The sequence below is a fragment of the Colletotrichum graminicola genome (genome assembly GCF_000149035.1).
Source record: "Colletotrichum graminicola M1.001 genomic scaffold supercont1.25, whole genome shotgun sequence".
NCBI lineage: Eukaryota > Fungi > Ascomycota > Sordariomycetes > Glomerellales > Glomerellaceae > Colletotrichum > Colletotrichum graminicola.
In genome coordinates, this window is record NW_007361029.1 from 73352 (window position 1) to 91041 (window position 17690).

The 17690-nt window shown below is 52.4% G+C and overlaps 5 protein-coding genes across 5 annotated transcripts; 3 read left to right on the top strand and 2 right to left on the bottom strand.

The window, feature by feature from the left end:
- Nucleotides 1-329: 329 nt before the first annotated feature.
- On the top strand, nucleotides 330-1180 carry GLRG_06522 (uncharacterized protein; the record flags this gene model as incomplete). Its single annotated transcript, XM_008097207.1, has 3 exons — nucleotides 330-545; nucleotides 601-741; nucleotides 815-1180. 3 exons carry the CDS (start codon nucleotides 330-332, stop codon nucleotides 1178-1180), a joined length of 723 nt encoding a protein of 240 aa, XP_008095398.1.
- Nucleotides 1181-4142: 2962 nt separating this feature from the next.
- Nucleotides 4143-4741, top strand: GLRG_06523 (uncharacterized protein; the record flags this gene model as incomplete). Its single annotated transcript, XM_008097208.1, has 3 exons — nucleotides 4143-4307; nucleotides 4385-4477; nucleotides 4556-4741. The coding sequence occupies 3 exons, from the start codon at nucleotides 4143-4145 to the stop codon at nucleotides 4739-4741; spliced, it is 444 nt and encodes a 147-aa protein (XP_008095399.1).
- A 450-nt stretch (nucleotides 4742-5191) lies between these two features.
- Nucleotides 5192-6196, bottom strand: GLRG_06524 (F-box domain-containing protein; the record flags this gene model as incomplete). Its single annotated transcript, XM_008097209.1, has 2 exons — nucleotides 5192-5701; nucleotides 5858-6196. The coding sequence occupies 2 exons, from the start codon at nucleotides 6194-6196 to the stop codon at nucleotides 5192-5194; spliced, it is 849 nt and encodes a 282-aa protein (XP_008095400.1).
- A 7626-nt stretch (nucleotides 6197-13822) lies between these two features.
- GLRG_06525 (uncharacterized protein) lies at nucleotides 13823-14155 on the top strand (the record flags this gene model as incomplete). The annotated part of the gene is made up of 1 exon (XM_008097210.1): nucleotides 13823-14155. One exon carries the CDS (start codon nucleotides 13823-13825, stop codon nucleotides 14153-14155), a length of 333 nt encoding a protein of 110 aa, XP_008095401.1.
- Nucleotides 14156-16612: 2457 nt separating this feature from the next.
- Nucleotides 16613-17245, bottom strand: GLRG_06526 (uncharacterized protein; the record flags this gene model as incomplete). Its single annotated transcript, XM_008097211.1, has 3 exons — nucleotides 16613-16892; nucleotides 16982-17127; nucleotides 17192-17245. The coding sequence occupies 3 exons, from the start codon at nucleotides 17243-17245 to the stop codon at nucleotides 16613-16615; spliced, it is 480 nt and encodes a 159-aa protein (XP_008095402.1).
- Nucleotides 17246-17690: the final 445 nt, after the last annotated feature.

Genomic DNA, 17690 nt, shown 5'->3' on the forward strand with positions numbered 1-17690 from the left:
TTTTGTCTAACACCATTTGTGTCCTGACCTTGAGAGTCACGAACTCTAACTACCGCCATGGTCATTGTTCATACAATTCGCGCATCACCGTCAACCAATCTCCGACAGTTGAACGATTCTTATATATTTCTTCCATCAACTTGCCAAGGCCTGCTTTCTTCCATGATAACGCAAACAAAAATCATCCACGTTTTCCTTTCACAAGTCTTTCTTAACATCCGCCGCTTTCAACACCCACTGAGATATCTGCACTTCCGTGCGCCCCTTAACCAGACCAACCAACCCTCTATCCCCTAAACCAACCGCGACAACGTGTCAAATCCAAGACTATGTCGCCAGTGGCAGATTATGAACTGCTCAACAGGGCCAGTGGTAGATCAAAGGCTCTTACCGACGATGAGAGCAGGGCCCAGGCCCAGGCCCAGGAACTCTACCACGCCCGGAAGATATTGGACGACATGGTGCAGGAGAGCACATGTAATATCTGCTACGAACCGTTGTGTAGCATGCACGTTACGCACTGCGGGCACAGTCATTGTACACAGGTAAGCGTTCTCAGGAGGAAGATGGAGAGCGCACGGTTGACTGATGAGTGTGCAGTGCATCCGCACGCAGTTTAGAGAGATGGGAGTGCTGAACGCCATGTGCGGCAAGATCTACGCTCAATGCCCGACTTGTCGGGTCGAGATTAGCCTTGACGTGAGCAGAAACGGCCTTCTCATTGTTCCTGTTGCTATTGCAGTACGTGCTTGATGAACAGACAATATGGGATCTGCCAGGTGTGTGGGTCGAGCTGACACTATGTGTGTACCAGGCAGAAAATCAATTGGTGCGTCTTCGCAAGTGGTCACAGCGGAGGGCCCAGGATGAGAAGCTGTTAGCTCAGGATGTGTCCCTTCCCTCCACGGCTTCTTCGCGGGGTCGACTCGCCGAGGCCATGACCCGAGAAGACGAGATGCGCACCTCAACGACAGGTGCCAACACAGTCGCCTACGGCAATGGGATTCTCGTACGTGATCTCGAGATACCACCGATACCGTACGGCTGGGTACAGAATGCTGCGCGGTCAATGCCTACCATAGGTATGACCTCGTCCTCAACAGAGACTCAGCTTCAACTAGCGGGCTACCAGCCGGGTTATATCCCAGTCGTATATCACCACCCCCCGCCTACTTCATAGCGAGATCCTGCGAAGGTGAGAACCTTATGGATAGCGTCGAAATGGTAAGGGGTAAGAGAACTCTCTTTACGTAGCCTGCGAAGAGGCATTTGGTAACCTGGCGTAAATTCAAGCAGAGGTGAATACAGGTCGACAGTTGTTATGTCTGGGAAGGCTATGTCTGCGTTGTCCTTCTCGACCTGTGCGACCTCGAGAGGGGCTGGCTTATAGTATACCTTAGTGTTTGTGATGTGTTGAGGTGTAGAACAGATGGCACAACAGTCACACCAGCACGAGATATAGCAACTAGAAGAGTCATCTAAGAAATCGCTGCCTTAAATAGAGGGTTTTAGTCACGAGAGTCCATGTTTCTGGCCTTTTATTCTTTAAGAAACTCTATATTGTGTTGAGTAGAGCATGGTACTATTATTGTGTATCTATGGATGTACATGGTTAATATAGTGTACCTTGGTATTTGCGTTGACCGCGCGACATCGGACCTGCTAGGCTTCTCGAATGCTCTATAGACTGTGTGAATATTGGTTTCAACGTATTTGGGGTTTAGACTTCATAATATTATAGTCCTATGACGGAGATTATTCTCCGCCATGCCCTAGTTAAGTGAGCAGTGGAAGCTTTATGCGCGTCCGACCGCAACATATCCGTACCTATATCCGTACACTGGTCCTGGGCCAAGCGGTCCGGCCCTGGATCCCTCGGCACTTGGCTTCAAGATCTGTAATTAACGATACAATGGAAGCAGGGGAGGGTGGCTCCCCTTGAAATTGGCCCGCCTGTTCAAGTTGTCCGGAGGTCCAGTCTACGTGGTGCAACCCCCCCCCGTTTCCAAACCGAAAGCCATCAGTTCATGACCTTCAACACCTGACAACAACTCCCAGCGTCATTTTTCTTCTTCTACTCCTTCTTCTTCTTCAAATGGTCTGACTATATGCATACTAGGTAGCTTCTGAGCACGTGTGAGCCTCCACCAGAAAATGATCACGAGCCAAGTGGGTTTGGCTTGTGGCGAGCTGGCTTGTGGACTAGATTCTTCCAGGAAACCCTAAAATTGGTTCCGAAATTTCACTCCAAGAATGAGCCGAAGTTCATAGGGACTCTGAGGGGATGTGATCCTGCTTTGTACTCAGAAGGTCTAGCTTGGACGGTTTTTGATATGTGTGATCGAACCATGCTATCGAAGAGTTTGGAGCCTGTTCCCTCGGCCGTTGACTTGAATCCGTGCAGGGTATCAGCTACGCCTCCCTAAGCCCCTCCCCTCTGGAGTCCTTCGTTACTTGATGACTGCCTCTCTTACGACCCAAAGTCTTATTCTCGTAGGTGATGACCGTCAATACGGCTCCCCAATCGTTCTACCTAGATCTTGGCTGCTGCACGTTTAGTGTCTGGCCTTTGAGAGCAAAGCGATATCCATGGGATATCATTCAGGCAACATAGGCTTGGCAGCTTGTTAGGGTTTCTGTAATAGCATATAATGAAGGACGGGCGCCTCTGCCCAACTCTCTTGATAGACCCCACCTACGTAGCCCCTGATGCCGAAAGCTCTCGCTACGTGTAGTGTACTGTTAATACAGACCACCTCTCGTGGGGCGGCATACACCGATTGCCTTATCCCCTGACTACAGCTACAGCCGTACCTTGATCCTCTCCCTCATCCTCATCGTCGGCACTTGATCTTCACTGTCGCCGTTGCGTTTATCGACTTCGTAGTCCTCATTATCCACGTCGTCTTTATCTCCCATTCCATTAGTAACGGCGAAATTAGAACCAATCTAGCGTTTCCCTGCTATCAGTCTACTGGGAATACCTCCTTATCTGCCAATATAACAAGGACTGCATCCAGTGTACTGTCGTCGTTAAATACCTAACTCTTTCGGTCAAGACCTCATCTGCTTACTCGTCGATACGGCTGGCATCTACAACCATAACTTCCATACCCGGCTCCTCAACTTCACTACAGTCAGTTTCAATGGAGGCATAAGTTCACTAGCTAGCCTTTCGGAGGGCCATTCATCTTCATCTATTGCCTGTTCTCCCGACAAATTGCGCCCACCTTGCCCCCTACAGGCATACGATGCTGAGTTTTGCATCTCAATCAAGGAGGCCTCTTACCATTCGAACAGACTTCAATCCTAATCACATGCAGTTTCTCTGCTCACCTAAAAGAATATCTGATGCCGTGACAACACGGTGAGAGCGACACCTTTTGCACATCAAGTCATTTCGCAACATACCCAAATGACCCGCCAGTACTCGCTCGTTTCAGAGCACTCATACAATTGAAAATGGTATGCGAAGCCACTCCAAAGAGTTCTGAGGGGGGCAATGCAAATGTGGCCGTCGAGTGTCGGTAGTACGACTTCAAAACGGTCGCCTCGATACACACCGTCAGTATACTTCACCATGATGATTTTTTTACGCGCCAATCACTGCCTCCAAAGTCCTTCTCGTCTTTTTAGAATGAGTAAACTCTTGTTTTGTAGGTAGTGGCCCGCTTAGGATTTCAGAAGTATCCTCCCGGCAGTTGCTTAGTGGCTCCCTTCTGGAGACAGCTCTTTCCAACTTCTGCCCGTCACAACCATTTCAGGACAGACGTTTGTACTTGCCATTTGGTCCGATCATTATCACGCTACACAGATACGGAAGTCACGATACATCATGGCGTCCTGCTTTCCCGCTTCTAGCTTTGGCACGCCAACAGTCAACACAGCTCCCCCCCCCGTCGTCAGCCCAAACCTCAACGACACATCATCTTCATCTTCCTCGTTCCCCAAACAGCCATTGGCAACTGTCACTGAACGGTATCTTCCCGTCGGCATCGTCTCCGCAAATATACTGCATCACCTCTCCTTCCTTGCATAACCCGGACTCTTCTTGGACGAACCGGATTCGACGTCTTTCAAAGACACGAGAAAGCCTCGCCTCTTGGGTTTTAACACCGAACCGGCCACTATTCGTCCAGAAAATGACTGCCCCAGACGAAGCCAGCGACACCCCCGCTGCCGCTGGGCCAAGGACGCCGACGTCGACTCCGCAGTCCCCCGGCACACCGACACCTGCCCACCAATGCAGAAACTGCCGAGCATCGTTCTGCCAACCTCTCGGCTGTGGCCATGTGTACTGCAATGAGGTATGTCTTAAACTAAAGCCCCCCCTTACCCCAAGCAGGTATTTGCGAGACATGTGCCATGAATTGACCCCGCCTAGTGCCTCGGTTCTCCACACAGCCTCGCGCCTGGCAGTACGGGCTGCCCTGAGTGCGATCGCAGAAAAGTGACGCCTCCAAAGCCCTTGACTCCTGTAAGCGACTGATCCTGCCGCCCTTTCGTGAACATCACTCGTATGACAATGGCTAACCCCTCTCTCTCTTCTCTCTAGGAGCCAAAGTTCGAGCACGAGCCCAACCACGAGTCTGGAGAGTTATATCTCAAGAGAACCCGTCGAATATCCTGGGTTTCGTTAGTTATGCTCCTCATGATCATGGTTCTTGGGATTATCATGATCTTTGCGAGTATCGAACTTGCCTGCGCAGCCGGTCGCCTATCTTCCGCCAAACTCCCGTAGACTAGCAGAAAAGGCGTAGTCCGAAGGGCTTTGCAGTCAACGACGTGAGGATTGCGCAGACTGAGACTTGGACGGTGGTTGTTATCGCAGCAGCTTCAGAATACCCTAAGATTAATAAATATGTCTTTCATTCCTTAATTAGGTATATTCCATGTAATTGATTGTGCTGCCTTTACCCTGTCAACCATGGAAGGGCCCAGAATGACACCCAAAGGTACATAGTGACAGGGAAACGTGATTGATACGATGTTAACTGCTTGATATAACTTTCTTCCAATCATCGAGCCATCATTGTCATCGTGGTACACGTCATCGTTTACACATTTCATGTACAGTTGACCCAAGACGTCGCTGCGGCACTGCCGCTCCCGTAGCAGTGTCCTAACCCAACGCCCCCCGAAAATCACAGAATAGTCACACATGTATCTTTACTTCAACATGCATCCCAGTCTACCGAAGGCCAATGCCATCTCCCCTCGAGACTCGTTCCCAGAAACGCCGAAGCCGCCACACCCTTCCAACACCTTTGGTCTCCTCCCACTTCTTGATGCCCTCCTCTCGCTGACGCACCTCACCCTTCCATACGCCCTCCACCCACTTCCTTAGCCCGTCCTTGACCTTCTCCTTCTCTATGGCCCGTCGCTTGGCGACAAGGGCAGGTGCGACTTGCACCATGCTCATGCCGGGGACGCACTCGGGTGGGAGAACAGCCCGCTCAACGAGGGCTTCGGCCGATGGCCGTGTGGCAAGGCGGCGGGAGAGTCGGATGGAGACCAGCGAGCGCGCCAGCCGGCGGGAGACAACCGAGGTGTGGGTCAGAAAGATGGAGCGGGCGATGAGTTCCGCCAGAGAAGGACGCGAAGGGGAGGATAGCAATGGCGGCAAGATGGCGCGTGTGTGACGGAGGCGGTAGTGATGGAGAATCGGTGAGAGAGACAGGTGACGCAGGCGATGGTTGGTCTGTGCCATCAGCAGAGTTCGAGAACGACGGGGTGGGTCAATGGGTTTCAATGGGACAGCAAACATGGGCGGGATCGGGTACACGAGAAGTTGAAAAGGAGCGCCAAGGCAGGAAAAAGACGAATTGTCAAGTCACTGGGATGTTGGATTGCCTACCCTCGAAGCGGACAAGAGGTCATTGACATCCAGATAGCCGAGGATGTGCAGCATGATCTCGTTGGGAAGTTCAGAGATGGCTCCCGTGGTGTGATACTGGGGTCGAACCAGCGTCAGGCACGAGGATGGAGAGGCTACCTCGGAACCTCCCAATTGCTGCTCGGCATGGGCTCCTATGTCTGCTTGGATACGTGGTCGGGCATCAGCGGCCGCGGCGTACGTGAAGTCGAGCTGCGCGCAATTGGCATGGCCAGGGCTGTGATCGCCGGCGGGTACGGGAGATGACGAGCGGGCTGTGGTAAGTTGGCGGGTAGGGGGGAGGCGGTTGCCTGGACCCATCTCGTCGCGCGTTGCGTCTATGGCCGACTTGGTAGCCTACAAGCGACAAAACGGTGTAAATTCGAGCGAGCGAGCTACCGCTCCGAGGAGCTCAGCTACAGCGACGACACGACAGTGTCCTCCGGAATGGTTGAACGTGGGCCACGGAGTCGTCCCAGCGGGTCACAGCCGCTATTCGCAACTTTGGTGGTTGCTTCGAGATCTAATCCGTTGCCCGCCTGGTGCCAAATACAAGGTTGCGTGAGAGAATGAGAGACGCGGGCGAGAGAGGGGGGAGGGGGGAGGACAAGGCGCGAGAAGCGGCAAAGGCCAGGCGACAACAGACGTCGCGTAGAGGGGATGAGATGCGCTGAAGACGATAGAGCAGTCGGTCAGAGTGCTGCAGGTGTAAACGTGTCCGCGGGCGCGTGCCGTAAAGGTGGTGGTGGTGACAGGTCGTTTGAGGCCCGACCGGCGACCGGCAGGAGAGACGCTTTGTATAGGCGGGACGGGCGGGGAAGTGGGTTCGGTTATGGCGGACACCAATCGCGATTGTAGAAGGGCGGCAGAGAATGTGAGGGCGCTTGTGGTTGAACAACGACGAGGGGGGCTACAAAGAGGCGTCTTATGCTAGTCCGGCGAGAAGCCTAAGTTGAGGTTGGAGTCTAGGCGGGGCGTAAGGGAGACTGACGGCGACAGGGATGCCGAGCACTGAGGGAATAAGGTGACCTCGAGGTGGAAAGGCCTCGGTATCGTGGTGTTAACGTTGTCAACGCCGTCTGATGGAGTCAAGTCGAACAAAGGCTGAGAGGATGGATGTTGTTTCCCAAGATCAAGATCGCAGGCTCCGGACATCCGAGCTGAGAGGTGTGACGATGTGAGGTAAGGACTGAGGAGCAGCTTGCGCCTCCATCGTTCCAGGCTGCGTCACACAGCCCATGAAGGACCAGGAACAAGGGGAGAAAGAAGAAGGCGAATCACAGTGCGCACCAATCAGCATCAGGTAGAATGTCGTGCTGTTTTGGCCAAGGTAGTTAGTTCAACGGTCACGGGCGACACTGTGAAGAGAAGCGGCAGGGGTACGTATCCTTTCCCCAAGCCAGGTTGTCAAGTGGGGGAGAGGAGGGGAGGAGGGGGGAGAGTTTCCCTGCACAGCGATTACCATCTCGCCCGTCGAGCCGTTTGCCCGAGACGAGACGACAACATCCGATATAAGGCCGTAAGCTCATCGACACGGAAATAGAGGCCTGGCTGGTTGTACTTTGTACATGGCATCGAGACCAGAAAATGGCGCATTAGGCCGGGGTTACCACTAACACCCCGTGTTTGTCAATCGATAGTCTGTCTGTCTGGGTACTGGACGTCAGTCTTGCTCGCTGGCCTGCATCGTTCAAACGATATCGCCGCAGAACGGAACGAAACGAAACGCATGCAGCCTGAGGCATATGATATCTGCCACACAACGGGACACACGGGAGTTGGGCAGGTGTTCGCCTCGTCTGCGCCTTCTTGCTTTGCTTCTCCCAGCCGGTGCCACGATTACATGACAGGATGAACCTGATCAGCCTTCGCTCTTCGCTCGGCCGTGCCATTTCCTCCCAGAGGGAGGCGCTTACCTATACCTTTTTGGCAACCTCTTTCCACGCCTGATCTCGATGGGGGTGCCCCTAGTGGGTCGGGCCCGAAGTGGTATGGACGTGAACCCAAAGGGGACCGACCCGCTTTTCAGGTGGTTCTGCACCTTCCAACGTCCCGATGTCTCCACGTTCAAGTCAGAAATGCCAGACGCGACATGATTTGAGATGGACGGGGAAAAAAAGAAGTGAGAAAAGAAAGAAAGAACAGCAGAACTCTGCTTTCATACTCGGCTCAAGATACAGTGTTCCCAAGACATCTCACCTGTCGACGAAGTAACTGTAGGCCTCCACCACCCCTAGTTTCCACCCCTCGCCCGTGACGTGGGCATGGCCTCCCAATGGGCCGTCAACCGCTTGGCCGGCTTGACACCTGCTTGAACCGTGATTCATCCTGGGAATGGATTCACTCCTCTCTTTTGCCCAATTACCTCGCCCCTACACATACTCTAAGCATTGGTGTAATCCGCCGGGTACAGTAACACATCGTCAACGATTACGAGAGGCTACTTGGCATGCGAACGCAATAATGGGTGAAGCAAACAACACAAACGATGCAGCTCCCTGCAGAGTCAAGGCTACACCTTGACCGGCACCCCGTTCAACTTCCGCTACCTTAATCGGGGCTTTGAGTGCACGGGAAAACATCAGCTACATTGTTACACGGCATGACGAGCCATTTCAACATTGGTATCGGGTAGAGAACACATGCCTGAAAACTATCACGTGCTACAGATATCAGATCCTGTCACCAGCCGTCTGACCCTGTCGCCCTTGTCATCATCTTTGCACTCGGCCATCCACCTTCCCGGTGAGGGCATACCGCGTGTTGTCAAATCTGCCTTGACTTCTGCTGTGGATGCGGCCCTTCCTCCCGCCCAACACCTCGAAAGCTGGCCTGGCCAATCAAATCCTCTCCTGGTCCTCTTTGCGGCTGCAACCAAAACACGTCCGCTTTTGTTGGCCAACGTCCAACCTTTACTCCTTCACAATATCGAATCCGCTCTGTAACTGAATCGCCTATTCTGTCCTCGCTTTCGTTCTAGACAGCCGATCTTGCACCAATCTCGTTAGGCCTGGTCACCTTTACTAAGGCCGGCAGCGTGGCTAAAGCCGTAAACCATCTGCGGGTTTCTTCACCGATATGGTTTTGTCAGACAAGGTACCTGGCACCTCTTAGTCTGGCGGCACCACCTGAAATACACATCCTACTTGCATGTATGTATCTTCAGGCCCTAGCATCTTGTGCTTCTCAAAACGGCGTGCTGACGTGCGTCTTGCTGTCCGTCATTGGTCTTTATTCCGCCATTTTCGCCGAATGGGTCCAATCATGTTCCAGAGAAAGGCGCATCATTTCTTCAACCCATGATTTGCAAAGTTTCCGAGGATTTGGGTGGCTTTCGAACGCCTTCTGGAAGCCAGGGGTGCTCATTGGTCTTGATTCTACAGGCTTCTTCGATCCAGCCTGCTAAAGAGCATCATGTATTCTTTCGAGTGGTGCCATTGTGATTCTGGAGCTACCTCATCTCAGGCCTATTGGTGTTTTCCGTCATTGCCATTTCCTAGATGAAGCCTTGCTTAACAAATTGCTAACGACCAAAGTGCCTTCCCCTTTGCTCATCGGCTCCAATTCAAGGTCGCGAGGAAGAACATGGCCGACTGAGAAGCGACCTCATCAGCGGCCGCCTTGGAGCCGACGGCGGATCACTCTGCCTAACGATGATGCTGGGCCGCGACAATGGTCTGATTCACACCCTGCCATGGTTCTCGAGGAAAGTGTCCAGGTACCCCGCCGGGAAATGTGTTGTCCAAGTCACCAAGGTGGCGCTTCCAGTCAGTTCCAATTGCTACTTTCCGTTCAAAGTACCTGCAGGGTGGTAAATCTGGGCCCATTGATGTCTACAGCTGCAAGCCTATCCGGAAACGGTCCCCCAAGTTGACAGCGCATCGACGGTCCAAACAAGGGATTCCCTACTCACGACCCCTGAGCAACCTTAGATAGGCACTGTGGACAGCGAGGGAGGTGTTCGCGAGTCTATTTGACCCACATACGGTTCGTGTCCTTTTAGATGCCGAGCAGCTATCCAAGAAATCTCGGTGAGAGGATATGGTTTCTGCTGGATAAAGCCACATGGTCAGACTGGAATTGCCATGCCAGATCATTGAGTTCCCAGCTCAATCGCGATCAGCGATTCCAGCTCTATCATTTGGTGACTTCACCCATTGTACCACCCAGAAGAAGTTACGGCGGGACATCTCAGTGGGAGCTTGCTTTATCAATCAATGAAGTGACGAGAACACAATCTGGTCAATCGCTTATCGCTAGGCAGTACGGAGTATTTCCCGGTGCTTTTGACAAGTCACATTTAGTTCACTAAGAGGTTTAGGGTAAAACGCGGAGGTTAATTGCACTCTTACATCCTTGAACAACAAACCGGAAGCGTTGCCAGTCAGCTCAGGACTGCAGGGAGTGGATGTAAAAGGGCCTCCATCTTCCTTCCTGAGAAAATGATCGGAACAGGCCTACGCCTTGGCTACATGCGCCTCCTTCAGGGTTCTAAAGTAATCCATACGCAATGCAAGGCGGGATGTTGGCCATGGCCAGCGGCTGGTCGCCACGTCTTGATGCCCAGGGCTCGAACCAACGCCCAAAGCCTTCACTAGTATCGTTCTCGACTCTCTTGGCTTCTTTGTCTACTGTAGCCCGTGTCGACTCGGTCACAAAGCCAGCGGACTATCCGTATTAGGGTAAGCGGAGGAATACATGTGAGGGGATAGGCCTACGAAACTGGCATGTCCCTGAACGGTTGAATTGGGGTGCACTAGGCTACATAGCTCGCTACAGCCTATGGATTAAAGATGCACGGAAACCTCTCTCGTAAGGCAAAGACAAAAAAAGGAACACCCCTCCCTCCATGGAAGCGGCCCATGCATAGCATAGATGCCAGAGACATCCATTTATTCGTCAACGATGAAGTCGATCGATTTGGAAAACGGGCTTCTGGCTCTCGTAGCTCTTTAGAACGTAAAGGCATTGCCTGCCTCACCTCTATATCTTCCTGCTCAAGGGGCTGCAGGGGACCTCGGCTTGCGAGACAGCTATTCTTCCTTGACACTTGTGATAAGCCTAACCTACGCTTGTGGAGGGCCATCTCCAGCCCCCCACGCCAGATTAGGCTCAAGTAGACTGAATATGGGGGAGAGACGATTGGGAAGGTGTCAAACAAGTATACCGACTTTGCAACCATGCCACTTCGATGACGTCCCATTCTGAGCTGCAGACAGTGACCTGGGGGTGAACTTATGGGGGAACCCTCGGTCAGCTCTGATGGCTTGTCATTCTGACTCTCATGGACATAAATCTTTCGTGTTCTCCTTTCGTATGCAGCATTGTGGGGAAACCAAGGGCCTCACTAACAACGCCGCACAAACACAGCCTGGACTCCATGGTTCGTGCCGGCTTCCATCCTCGCCAAGACAATTCCGTTCAGGGGCAGCAGGCAAATAGTGCTGACATTCCAACCTCATGGATGACAGTTGTCTCTCACAGGTTGAGCATGAAATTATTGCCGAGCGTGCCCGATTAACAGACCAAACAACACCGGACGGGAGAGGGGGGGGTGAAATCCGTCGAAGCTCCACAACGGCCGCATGCAACGTGGGCAAGGAGAGGCTGCCTTGTCTTCCCAGCGGGAGGCTAAAAATGCTGCCCCGTCGCCATTTGCATATACCCAGGGCCAACTCCAGGGTTGTCCCTGCGAGGCGGAATCTGCAAGTCTTCTGCAGCTTGCGCCTCACGGCCCACATGAGATTTTCATGGAAAGCGGAGATATGTCGTCCGCCTTGCATTCATGTGTCACTGTATTCGGAACAGATGTAGTGAGGTATAGAGGTGCTACGAACTGGGAAAGGGGAAGCAGGGTCGAGTCAAAGAACAAAGACGGGTTCCTGATGAAAGCTGCATAACACATTGTTAAGTCCAGGGATTTACGGTCTTAGAATATCAAAACGGATAGCCAGCCGATCACATAACCAGGATAGAGGAGAGCATGTCACCCATCAACATGGGTCTGGACAGGCACAGGATGTGTCTCTTGCCAACGTCTCATTATGTCCACCCACACCCCTCACCCTTGATCACTTTCATGGTTCTTCCCTTTCCTGAATAAGAATAGACCAAAAGCTACCATCTAACGTATTGCCCCTAGTACTCTTACGATTTCTATTATATTATTTTTAAGCAAGCCACAACGCTCGGAAGTGGAGAATTATATTGCTCAGCAAGGCTCCCTGGAAGGAAGTTTTCTACGTCAGAATGAACGTGGCAAGCAGTCATCCTCAGATGTCTGGCAGCCTTGGCCTCAAACTACAGGATAGCGTCAAACATGTCAAATATGCGGCCCGAGATTGTCATGCCCGCATCGAGAAGATTACGAACTCGTCGATGAGGTATCGATGGATCATACGGTAGAGATCCGAGGAAGCACTGCATGATATCTATCACAAGAGCCCCCACTCAGAGCTCCTAGAAACAATGTACATCTCTTCCACATTATTTCTGAATTACTCAAATCATGTTGTTCAATGTTGGGGGTGGGGGGCTTCTTGGCGGAGGTTAGCGGTCAACTTAAGTTTGCCGCCATGTCTCGGATTCCCAAAAAGTCAGCCATACGAGCTTGCACCATACGATTTGATGCAAGTGCATATTCATGCGTGTGTGTGCATTGGAAAGTGTAGTGTGATGTAGTGTTGTCTGCACGTGTTTAGAGATATCGTGACAACAACATCGTGCGGGTCCGAATCAATGAGTCTGATGTTTCGGCAAAGTATAAGTCATCGTTGGTTTCCCACGAATTAGGGGAGAACGTGTGCAAAAATGGTTCAGAGGCTACATGAAGACGAAAAGGAACGAAGACGCAAAGCCAGGGCCGAGCTGGAAACAATTATCAGTGATATCAACACAAGACCGGCAAACAACGATCGTCAGATGAACGATCCACCGCTCAGACGAGGAAATCAATCATACCATCTTACCTTGAGAGCCGGGCCGGTGAATCGACATCGAAAAGCGCACCCCCGTTATCCACACCCCCGATCTGGGCCAGCAAGAAGAGACCACCACTGCTGCCCAACCGCTTTTGCGCCGGTGGAGGGGGAAAAAAAGGAAGGGGAAAAAAAAGGAACAAAGAGACTTCTCGATCGCAGTTGCGAACAACACTTGTTCTGTCGACCGGAGCGGACTGTCAGTCTGCACCACTGCCACTTGCTGCTCGGCGGGCCATTTTTTCCTGGATTAGTACGGCAGGTCTCTTCTTGCGCTGGTCAGTTTTCCGGTTTCAACCATTGTTCGTTCTCCTTTCCTCACACGCCCCTCCTTCTCACATTGTTCATCCCACACATCTTCACCCCCATGACAACAACAAACCCCCTCCAAGCCAGAAAAGCTACCCTTGAAGAGGAGGGGCCATCATTGGACAGAGTGACAGGAAACATCACTGTGTACAGCAGGGTGTTGCATATTGTAGGGGGGCAGTAGGAGGGAGGGGGAGGCAACATGGTAAAGCTGAACGAAAGGGAAAACCAGAGGAGATAAAACGTAAATAAAAGATGGCTAACAAACCTCTGATCTGGGGTTTCAGTACTTGAGCATCAGTGACTTCATATCATACCCGATACCCTCGAACGAACCACTTCTACTCCTCTCGCTTCTTCGCTGCTTTCTACTCCTCTCTTTCTCCTAGTCTCCTCTATTTGTTCCCCACCACGTCTCTGCGCATTGGTGAGCGGCCTATTTTCCAGGCCAAGCCAGACGGACCGGCCCGCAAAGGGGAGGAAAACGAAAGTTGCCGCGAAAAAGAAACCATACAACCAAGAGAGCGACACCGAGAGAGGGAAAGAGAGAGAAAGAGAGAGAGAGAACAAGAGAGGGTAGAAAAAGGGGGGGGGACCGAACGAAAAACCAAAAAAAACCCAACGAACCGGAAGAAAAAGGACGAAAAACAAGAGGATAATCATGTGTTACTTCTATCAAACACGCTGGGCCTGCGGATATTGGAGATGGGGCCAGTTCAAACAGCAGTGCAACAAGGAATACCGGACGGGCGAGACGTGCGGTCTAAAGCTTGTGTTCGAGACCATCATGGAACCGGACAGGTGCAAGCTGTGCTACGATATGGACAAGAAGCATCGCCGGCTCGACAAGATGAATAGGGACATTGAGCGCTGGCGTCGCGAGGGGAACCGCAGGGCGACCATTGAGCGGACGACGGTCGAAGCGCGGGAAGTCGAGCGTCAGATCCACGAAATGAGCACATCGCATTGGAACAGGGTTACGCTGGCAAACTGACGATCGTCGATTGTCCGTGGTTGTTTCGAGGGTGGCGAGGATGAGGGGGTTCTGAATAGGTATGTCGAAACTCTTTTCTGGCCATATTTCCTTAACTCCCCAATTTCTTCCGATATTTTCCCCGTACTTGAGCTCCCCTCGTTTGCTGTATTCTTTTTTCCTTTTGTGCGTGTGTGCGTAAGAGAGAGAGAGAGAGAGAGACGAGGTGGGAGTGGCGGCAATACTGCTCAAGGGGTAAAATGGTTTGGGGCCCGCAAGACCTTTACTAACTTGGTTATATCAGTGGTCCTCGAATCCTGGAATGCAGGAGACGACTATAGGAAGAGGAACAATAGCGCGGGAGCGTTTATGGGGTGGTGGGAGGGACAAGAAATCAGGCGGACGACCAGTTTGGGCGGGACTCGAGGGTTTTCCCAAGTTGAGCCACGTAACGGCCGTTCATTCGTTGCTCCTTAGCATTCTATTCTTTTGGCCTTCTTTCGTGATTAGGCTTGGGACGGCTCTTTTGAAATTTCCAGAGGTAAAATGTTGGGACACAACTACTGTACACTCGACTCAACGGAAGAAGCATTTCTGCTGTACGATTAATTTGCGTGCGTATGCGGACATTGTGTGTGTGTGTGTGTGTGTGCGTGTACCAAAGACCGCTCAGATGTTTTGGCCGCGGTAGGCAGGTCCGCCACTTAGACGACGACAGGGACATGAAAGCCGGGCCCCTCATTATTATCGCATAGCTTATGCCCTCCCATGTAATTCTTGGACCCTTTGCCATGCTCCCCTACCCTGAATTGGCGCTGATGTATACATTGTCGCCAATTCAGGGGACGACACCGAAGATATCGAGTTGCAAGTCGAACGGTTCAAACATTGAGAACCGGAAAGACTACTAAGGACAAAAGAGAACAAAACAAATGATGAGGCGGTCTTGCCTCGGAGCATGGGCTGAGGCAACCGGAAAAGATGTCCTCCCACTCCCCCCCCCCCTGCACAGCTGCCCTTCCAGCAGGTTTTGACGTGCCTGTCAGGTACCCAGGTCGCAGAAAGCGGACTCCCCTGGCAGATGAGGACAGAATACGATTGCTAAAGACGAATTACAGTAGGTGGACATTGGACCGATCTGTTCATTGTACAGGCAAAGTACGTCAAAATTACGGGCAGTCCTTCGGCGCGTCGTCTGGTCCTCGCCCCGCGCGTTGTATTCATCTTCCCGAGCTGCAATGGCAAGCTTGTAAAGTTTGTACAAAAGGGACGTCATCAGCCCTCGTGTACCACCGTGTAGTGGGTGACATGAGCATTGGATGAGCTCCAAGCCTTCCCTTGTGTCGCTCCCCCGACTTCGGTCCTCAGCTTTGTAACTCCGGCAGGCAGTGAGTGAGAAGCGTGTCAATGGCAAAGTGGAGGAAGGCGTGGGAGGAGCAGAGACTAGGGCCTAGCGTAGAGGAGACCTCAGACCCAGACCGGGTAGAGAAAGGACCGGCGAGAAGCTGGTGGGTTGTGTCGGGCTTCATGGGATGGTGACTCGGAGGCGGCCCCATTTTGCCGCAGCAACCACCCCTCCTCTTCATGTCGTCCATCCCACCTCACTTTCAAGGTACCATTTCCTGGTCTTGTCTCCGCCAATGAGCCACGGGAACCGCACAGACTCCCGCACAACCCTGAATGGCGGGCATCAGGTGTCTTCAACATGAGCCTCCAAATGCTTCTTATCTCCTTTCCAGGTGTCGACGTTGCCCTCAGGCCCCAAGCGTCGGCCGAGATCCAAGCTAAAAAGTGGTCGCTTCTGGGCTATGACCATGCCAAGATGCGACATCCCTTGCCAAAGGGTCCACACTAGGAAAGGTAAACATCACCCGGACGTGCACGTGGCCATCTTTCAATGGGCTAGACAACCCATGGCATGCCGCTGAAGAATAGTTGAGGCGCATTTCATTGGCTCGCTGCGGTGCCGGTATGGGCGGGTACTTCAAAGTGGAATGGATGTAATTTTTCATTGATTACTTCGTGGTCTTTTGGATCCATCGTGTCCACCTTTCTTCTCATAAACCTCATTGTTGCCCAGGTGGCCCATACAAGGGTTTACAACCACAAACAGGGGGGTTCGACAAAGGAAAAGGAGAAACTGACAGGCAAGTGAATATGGGTGCGTACAGGTACTATTATGTGTTGTATGTATGTGGGGGGAGGAGGGGGTTGAAAGTCTGCTCCTGCGTGCTGAGTTTTGGGCGGGGGTATCGAGGCAAGTGGAAAATGTGTCGTCACTCTAAGCCAACTTGTCCCATGTTGCCGTATGCGACGGGACCCGGACCTTGTGTCGACCAATACGAATCTTTGTAGGAATGCACGTCGCAAAAGAATGGAGAGCGGCTTAGCCGCTGCTGTTGTATTCTTGGGGGAGGGGAGAAAAAGCCCACCCACCCAAGAAAAACCAAGGGGCAAATGATTCATGACCAAGGCGTGTCATACCATAGCCGCTGCTGCATCTGCAAATGTACCGACAAGGGGTTTGTCCGACTCGACCTTGAGTACTGGGACGCCGCGTTGCATTTCGATCGTGTCGTCTTCCTGGGGAAGCCAGTCCACTTGGACACCAGCTGGGGCTTCGTCCTTCGACGCCAGCTTCGACAGAAGGTGTTGGTACCGCACGATGCGGGCTTCTTGCCCTGCATACGCAAAGGTTGTCGGCGCAGGCCGATGTGCGTGATCCTGCGGGGCAATCTCGAAAATATCGACCATGTTGCTAGGAAGACCGATGTTAGCATTCCTAGTTCTCACATGAGAGCAAGCCCAAGGTCCCGGATTTTGGGTCAGAAGTGTCAGGGTACGTACTCGGACGTCTTTGCAACAACGCGCTGCAGAGCCTCCGTCTCTCGTTGCACCTCCATCGGGTCTTCCTGTCCATTTACACTTTGCTCCCCAAAGCTTCCATAATGCACGTTGTTTGGGTCGTCGTAAAGCAGCCGTGATTCTTCGTCCTAGTTTCCGTCAGCCACCGCATGCTATGCTGCCAGTGCGCGAGGTGAAGAGTAGCCCGCCCACCTCGTCATAGACGTCCTTGTTCCCCCGCCCGAGGCATGACGCACAAATGCCCATTGTGATCGATCCGTCGGCCGGTCCCTGGTCAAGCGATGCCCTGTCGTCGGTGGTGATGTGACCCCTGCACTGATGCGATGGTAGAATATTGAAAATGAAATCTCAAAAGAGTGGAAGAAGCGCAGCAAACCGGCTTCGTGCAATAAGTCGATGCCGAGGATGGCTGGGTTGATGGCGCGTGTTGTGGTTATGATGCCGTTGGCAGAAACAGCAGGTTTGCGACGATGGAGTGACGTTCTAAATTCGGAAGGCGGTCGCATCATCGGCACGGAAGATACTGAAAGCCGATAGCACTCCATAGCGGGACGGGACGGGCAGCGCCGAGCTCCACGTCGAGTTTCTCCCGGTATTCTGTTCGAAACCTGGACCTTGCACCGCCAACCCTTGATCGGTTCACGCATCCGATCCTGTTGGCTCATAGATGCGATGCACACCGCTCATGGCA